The sequence below is a fragment of the Fragaria vesca genome, linkage group LG7 (assembly GCF_000184155.1).
Source record: "Fragaria vesca subsp. vesca linkage group LG7, FraVesHawaii_1.0, whole genome shotgun sequence".
In the NCBI taxonomy this organism is placed as follows: domain Eukaryota; kingdom Viridiplantae; phylum Streptophyta; class Magnoliopsida; order Rosales; family Rosaceae; genus Fragaria; species Fragaria vesca.
Window position 1 is genome coordinate 4,553,168 of NC_020497.1, and position 7,572 is coordinate 4,560,739.

The following is a 7,572-nucleotide window of genomic DNA, read 5'->3' on the forward strand; positions in this document are numbered from 1 at the left end:
ATTAAAGGCTCCTCCATATAATATATTATTTCTTCTATCAAAAAATAATTATGTATATATAATTCTTTCCAAAACTACCCCTTGCCTGTAAATCTATATAGCCATATAGGATTAAGACAGATGTAAATCATGTAACTTGTAAGGATAGTTTTGACACTGAAATAATGAGCTCCCCTAGCTACTATGATCTCCATGGAAAATTTGAAGCATTTAAAATGAAGTAGCTACCCCATCTGGATCATGCATGGTTTTTCTTCAAGGTAAATGCCCTGTAAAAGATTCAGGAAGAAGATAGCTGAAAAAGGAAACAAAGTCACTGGAGCAAATCTGAACTCTGCACCAATTGTCTACTATGACTTTTTTACCTCTGCTGGATTTTGTTGCAGCCTAATATACTCAGTACTAGCTCTGATGCACTGTCCAGAAACAGTAAGGTAACTTTTTTACTAATTGAATTCAATTATATTGAAAAAATGTACAACATCCGAATTCTTTAGCCTGGAGCCCTGGAGTTTGCTCCAGATATGGAAATGGTTACAGAAAAGCTTTCAAAATCAATGAGAAAATGAATCTGAACTTGGTGTATTTCTAGTTGGCAATAAGTACAAGCCTACCACCCCATGATTGCATCAGATTACCTTACGATACCAATTAAACTTACTTCAGTTCTACTATAAATATCAAAGATATATAAATATATATATTTATAAATTATTCAAAGTATAAGCACCGAGATTTCAATTAATCCAATATGGAAATGGGTTAGCTCTCTCTTCCAAACCGATCCATGCCATTTTGATTATCTCAGCAAATGTTTTTTCTAATTATTTTTTTTTCTACATGCTTCGAGTCATTTCGATCCATTCTTTACGGGTGAAATAACACACTAAAATTTCTAACGTTAAGTGAAGAGTTTTGTACCGCGCGTTTTAGTTGTTATTACTAACAATAGTAGCGGAAATCACTTTACGATGTCTGATGTTATGGGTCCTAAACACAATATAACATCATGTATAAAACTATAAAAGTATAACTAATTTAGTATAGTGTCATTTTCCATCAAACAATAAAAAGGCCAAAAAGAAAGAAAGAAAATTACAGATATCTGAAAAGTAAAAAGTAGGTGGGTTTTAAAAGGGTTCTACGTGATCCGGGTCATAAAACGGAGCCGGGTAGAGGAAGAGATCCGTGACTATATATAGTCCTGGCAAAAACAACTTCCTTCTTCACAAAAAAAACCTCACCTCCCTCCACACTCAGCCATGGAGTCCTCCTTCCCTTTCCTCGAATCCGTGATTGGTACCTCTTTCTCTTTCAATTTTCCGATGATTTTTCCGATTAAGTTTCCGACTTGCTTGTTTCCGATTCAAAGTCTTCATCTTTTTTCCGTCTATCTTTGCATTAGATTATAGAGCGCTATTCTGGATTTTTCTTGTTCAACATAGCATTAGGGCATTTTGCGATGTGTGTAAAAATCATGACTTGGTATCCAAATCTTGATTTTGAAGATGTCTAGGGTTTTTCCGGGATTAAAGTTTGTTTCTTTATCTCGATTTCTTGAATTTTACAGCTTTCATGGATTAGAATAGTCTATACAAAGTTGGGTTAGAATAGTCTATACAAAGAGAGATTAGAATAGTCTATACAAAGTTAGGACTTTGAATATTTTGGGTTTTATCGGATTGTGACATCACTGCTTCAAATGGGTTGTACTGTTGTTTCCCATATTAGTATGAACAGTTGGGTTTGATGGATTTGAGCTTGTGGCTAGTTAAGATTTGGATACATGTTGTTGGATTCAATATATGTTCTGTTATCTTTTGGGTTGTATTTCATTGTTTCCTAGTCAATTTCTGTTGAAATCACTTCTTGCTTCTTTGGTTCTTGTTCAGTATGTCTTCGGTTTTCTTTGCTTCATGTTCTGTAGGTTGTGATTGTGATTGCTTTTTGGTTGTTTACAGGTTTCATGATACTAATGTACTTCTTTGAGACTTATTTGGATACTCGGCAACACTCTGCTCTCAAACTTCCGACCCTTCCCAAAACTTTGGAAGGAGTAATCAGCCAAGAGAAGTTTGAGAAGTCGCGAGCCTACAGTCTTGAAAAGAGGTATATCTTAGTTGCATTTCTCATTGATACTCTTACTTTTGAACATATTCGTGGTTTTTGATTCGCTGATGTATCTTTTGTCACTCGCAGTCATTTCCATTTTGTTCATGAGTTTGTGACAATACTGATGGATTCAGCAATTTTGTTCTTTCGAGTTTTGCCTTGGTTTTGGAAGGTTAGTAATTGGTTTCAAGCAAATTTCTTTGCGGCTATACTATAAGCTGTTTGATATTCATCTGTTCTTTTGCTTTAACAATGCAGAAATCTGGAGACTTTGTGGTTTTGGCTGGCCTCAATGCCGAAAATGAAATACTGCATACACTTGCATTTTTAGCTGGTGTTACGATTTGGTCACAGGTGCGCACCTGATTTCCTCCCTGCATATGCAAGGACACTTTTTTTTTCAGCTTTATTGTGGATGAAGAAATTCTCTCAAGTGTGTTATAACTTAACTGAATCAGTATTTAGATCTACTGGCTTTATGAATGTCTTTGCACGGTATTTAAGTTTTAGTGGAGTGTGGAATGTCTATGTTTAAACTGTTCCATGTTCATTCTGATGTCTAGTAAATATACTTCTTATGAAAAAGAAAATATATATATATATATATATATACACGATTTTTCTCAGCTGCGGACGTCCGCACCAAAGTTTTGGTGTGGATTTCCATTTTTGCACCACTTTTCGATCGAATTTCCTCATCTCCACTGTCTAGTATCTAGATAATATTGTGTAGATCATCTCTGCAAAATTTCAGCCAATTTGGTAATCGTTAAGGCCCTCAGACTCGAAAAACAAATTGACTAACTGAATTCTGTCCGGTTCATTTTTATACCAGAAAAACACAATTTTGAGGGCCTTATGAGGAAATTCGATCGAAAAGTGGTGCAAAAATGGAAATCCGCACCAAAACCATTGGTGCGGACGTCCGCAGCCGAGAAGGGCTGTATATATATATCTACTGATTTTTGAAATATATGAAAAGGTTTGAGGGGAGCACAGTGTATATGGCTTTTCCTCTATTTTGGGTTTTGAGAGAGTCTGACATCCTTAACCCTCCTCATTATGCTGGTATATGTTGTGTAAAGGTTTTCCTCTAGTTCTATTTACAAGTGTTGGATTTCAGAGGTAATGGGCTAGTAGCTTTCATCAGAAAAATGGTTCCTTTAATCATTTTAGAGTGCATATAATTTTTATTACCACACAGAAGGTTGGAAAGGTTTTTCCATAAGAAACTAATAATCATGCTGGGCTTTCTCATTATGTCTGAAATGCTCAATGACTTCTGGTGGCATTGATTTTGAAAGTTCTGAATGTTTATGAGCAATCTCATTTGGTATTGTCATTGCATAGATTTTGTAGATCTATTTCTCTACTGCTTACAAGGCTATCTGTTTTTCTTCTACCAGATCACTGATTTGCCATTTTCTCTGTACTCCACATTTGTGGTTGAGGCACGTCATGGTTTCAACAAGGTTTGTATTCGGAATCAGACCTTTCTCACCAGTTCCATGTCTTATCAGTTTCATATTATTTCACTAATTCATAAGTTAGTAGCATTAATCTTATTGTTATCTTTCAATTTATTATTCATTATTGCTATAATATGATAACTAATGTTCGTTCTAACATTTTCATCACTTCCACAGCAAACAATATGGTTATTCTTTAGAGACATGTTGAAAGGAATTTGCCTTATGGCGATCCTCGGTCCACCGATTGTGGCGGCAATCATTGTGATTGTACAGGTAAGATTTTGAGCAGAAACCTTTTAAGATGCAGTAATGTCCATTGACTTAATTGATGATTGTTTCTTGACTCTCCATGTTAGATATTTTGGTTTGGGGTAAATATTACAAAATCTGCACTCTAGTTCTCTGATAGTGTACAAAACATTTTTCATGGTTAGTGGTTCTTATATTCTACTTTGTGATTGCAGAAAGGAGGTGCTTACTTGGCCATTTATCTTTGGGGATTCATGTTTGTGCTCTCTCTTGTTATGATGACGATCTACCCTATTCTAATAGCTCCACTCTTCAACAAGTTTACCCCTGTGAGTGTTCTGTTCAAGTGTCACCAAATTGGAATCCATTAATTCTGTCATTGTATCCGGTTTACTGGTCTAATTTTCGAAGTTATGTGCAACAATAGCTTCCGGAGGGTCCGCTCAGGGAGAAAATTGAGAAGCTCGCTTCTTCCCTCAATTTTCCATTGAAGAAGTTGTTTGTTGTTGATGGATCTACAAGGTCAAGCCATAGCAATGTGAGGACACTACCCTTGTTTCAATCGCTTTCTGTGAAACTTGTGATTTAAAATTCTAGATGTTCATTTGCATTTTTGTTAATTAGTGAGAAGGGGAAACCCTTCTCCCAGTTATTACCATACTTAACCTTCTGTACATGAATGAAACTGCATTCAGGGGGATTAGTGAGCTAGAAAGGTTCTGCACTTCTGCTCAGAAGTGTGAACTGATCTCATTTGCATTTTTGTCGATTACTAGTAGAAGGCCTACTTATTACCATTGTTGACCTGTGCATTAGTGAAACTGCAACAAGGGGTTATGGTAAACATGCTTTGAGGGTGTTTGTTGATATGCCTTGATTATTAAAATAGCTAATACTGTCTTAGCTATTGTCATACATTGTGACATAGCTAATGCAGTCCTCATAGGGACGGGAATATAATTTTCCTGTATTCTATTCCTCTCTGGTTATTTTTTTCTGAATTATGTTAATATTTGTTAAGTTACTCATCTTTCCTACCTTGATACAGGCCTATATGTACGGATTTTTTAAGAACAAGAGAATTGTCCTCTATGATACATTGATTCAGCAGGTCAGGAGTAGCAACTTTTTGAAACATTTCCTCTTTCGTCTATTTTTGTGTTCGGTTGATTAGTTTATGGTTATATACTCTCTTATTCAAAAGTTTATGGTTTGCAGTGCAAAAATGATGAAGAAATTGTAGCTGTTATTGCTCATGAGCTAGGCCATTGGAAGCTTAATCACACAATGTATTCATTTATTGCGGTGCAGGTATGCTTAAATATTTATTGCTTTCTCATCACCTTCTGATCTCTTCTATTGATCATCTAGAATGCTAAATTTCTGTAGCTACGTTGACCTTACCTGAGTTGTGAATATACTCTGTTAGGCGCAAGACAAGTGGATAAAGTCTGATAAATAACCTCGGGCAGTCCTTTAGGCTTATTAGGACAGACCCTATTGCTCTAACATAGGGTATCATAGAGATGATTGGTCATGTTTTGCTACCTAAAGAGTCATTTTGTCTTAGAAGATTACTATTTTATTTTTAACTGTTCTCTTTTTCTTCTTTTGTTTGACTTTGAGTGAGTTATATATATTTTTTGTCTTGTTGCTTATGGTCTTTACACTTGGCACAGATCCTTACACTTATGCAATTTGGGGGATACACTCTAGTAAGAAATTCGAGCAGTCTGTTCCAAAGTTTTGGGTTTGATACCCAGCCGGTCATCATTGGACTCATCATATTTCAGGTACCTATTGCCACTTCCCTCCTGTTCGTCAATCATAGATATCATAGAACATATACAGACCACTTGTGTCATGTGTATAGTCCGTATTTTAGGCTTGTGTGAACCATTCAGAAAAGAAGACCAGGCTTCTTGGTTGACTTGTGAACTCCTATATATCCTGGATTTGATCATTAAGTGTGACCTCACTTTTGTTGTTTGCAGCACACCATTATCCCTGTTCAGCACCTAGTTAGCTTTGCTCTTAACCTTGTGAGCCGAGCTTTTGAATTTCAGGTGAATCTATACTTCATCAGTTGATCCTTGCTCAAACACTGCTGTATTTTTTTCTCATCTGATCTATATTTTTGTAGGCTGATGCTTTTGCTAAGGCGCTTGGCTATGCTGCTTCACTTCGAGCTGGTCTTGTTAGGTTACAGGTAATTTATCTAATTTTGTCCCTCCTTTGGACATGTATTGTTTGTTCTGTTTACAAACTAGAAAACATGAATACAACTAAAGTATCTATATATATCAGGACCTTCGTTGATCTTCATTAAATTCCGACTCCTTGTGATTCTTTATCCTGATAGCATGATTAGATGAGCTGCCCCACAAATAAATTTGGCTGCCCAGATTCATTTAAGATTCTATTATTATGACATTAGACAGATGAATGTGCCACATAATTAGGATGCCTAGATTCATTTATGATTAGGTTAATATAAATAGGGTTTAGGCCTATATATAACACCAAACAGGTGGGATTGTATGGGCTTTTATGTGGTCTCTGAATTGATTGATATTTTGTATTCTTAAGCTTGTTGCTAATACAGTTTGCACTACTAAATGGGGTTTAATGATTTTCCAGGAAGAGAATTTGTCAGCTATGAACACTGATCCTTGGTACTCGGCGTATCACTATTCTCACCCACCGCTTGTCGAAAGATTAGCTGCAATTGATGAAGAGACCAAGAAAACAGACTGATATGGTAAACCCATGGATGATCACACAAATACGATGCATCAATCTCCATTGACAAAGAGCATAGCGCTCATTATTGTCAAACGGCTGTTTTTGTTTCCTTTTAGTTTTAAATTCAACGAGGATTCATATCCATAGTTGGAAAATAGAACACTACTTATTATTAATAGGATATGAAGGGGCTACAGTGAATCAGTGAGAGGGTCAGATGCAAAATGAATATAAGTGCACAAACAAAAAACAACCTGTTTCTGTTGTGTATATTGTTTCAATGAGCTAGCAGCTAGTAAGAACATATTTCGTAGCAGTTCTCTTTCAGCCTTGTACCATCTTTCTTTTACTTGAATTAGTACGACAGTATCCGATAATCACATGCTTAAGCTAACCACAGTATCTGCTAATCGATTGTTAATCATATGTTAGAATTTCCTGCAGGCATTGTTGAATTCTTGCCCCTGGTGCTTAATTTATTGTATATAGCAAATTGCTCAAGTGCCGAAATTAATTTGGTGATGGAATCGTCTTTTACCACATAAGCCCTTCCCCGAGTTCATGATGCTGAGACAGAGCATATTATTATGCATCTGAATTGCCTGTTGGTTCAATTATTTATTTCACATGTATCCCAAACTATCCTCTCTTATTTAAATCATAGTTCACAGAATGATTTAGGATTTGGGTTAATCATCAAGATTACTTGATGACTTGCAGATTAAGGATTTGCTATGGCCATTATTAATCCAAATCCTAAATCACACTCTTCAGAATCACCACTAAGACCATAAAGGAGGATGCTTTTCCTTTTCATTTCCAATGATGCAGCTTGATTCATTTAGCCAAATGCGAAGGAACCAGATGATTCATTTCCAACTGTCACAACTCACAAGTCACAACACTGAAAAATGCAGAGATGAAATCATTTTCATGTTCCATCATGGGTGATTTATATGCTGTCCACACAATTCCTCGAGGGATTTCCACTATT

General features: G+C 36.0%; 1 protein-coding gene across 1 annotated transcript; it reads left to right on the forward strand.

Moving 5' to 3' along the window:
• The first annotated feature begins 1,183 nt into the window (after positions 1 to 1,183).
• LOC101312381 (CAAX prenyl protease 1 homolog) lies at positions 1,184 to 7,020 on the forward strand. Its single transcript, XM_004306696.1, has 14 exons — positions 1,184 to 1,299; positions 1,962 to 2,109; positions 2,200 to 2,284; positions 2,371 to 2,466; positions 3,519 to 3,584; positions 3,759 to 3,857; positions 4,049 to 4,162; positions 4,261 to 4,371; positions 4,882 to 4,944; positions 5,052 to 5,144; positions 5,513 to 5,626; positions 5,828 to 5,899; positions 5,977 to 6,042; positions 6,474 to 7,020. The coding sequence occupies exons 1-14, from the start codon at positions 1,263 to 1,265 to the stop codon at positions 6,588 to 6,590; spliced, it is 1,281 nt and encodes a 426-aa protein (XP_004306744.1). The 5' UTR covers positions 1,184 to 1,262; the 3' UTR covers positions 6,591 to 7,020.
• Positions 7,021 to 7,572: the final 552 nt, after the last annotated feature.

Coding starts and splice junctions, on each gene's coding strand:
- LOC101312381 (XM_004306696.1), top strand. CDS start 1,263: ATGGAGTCCTCCTTCCCTTTCCTCGAATCCGTGATTG. Junction 2,110..2,199: donor GCCTACAGTCTTGAAAAGAG/GTATATCTTAGT, acceptor TGTCACTCGCAG/TCATTTCCATTTTGTTCATG. Junction 5,627..5,827: donor TTGGACTCATCATATTTCAG/GTACCTATTGCC, acceptor TGTTGTTTGCAG/CACACCATTATCCCTGTTCA.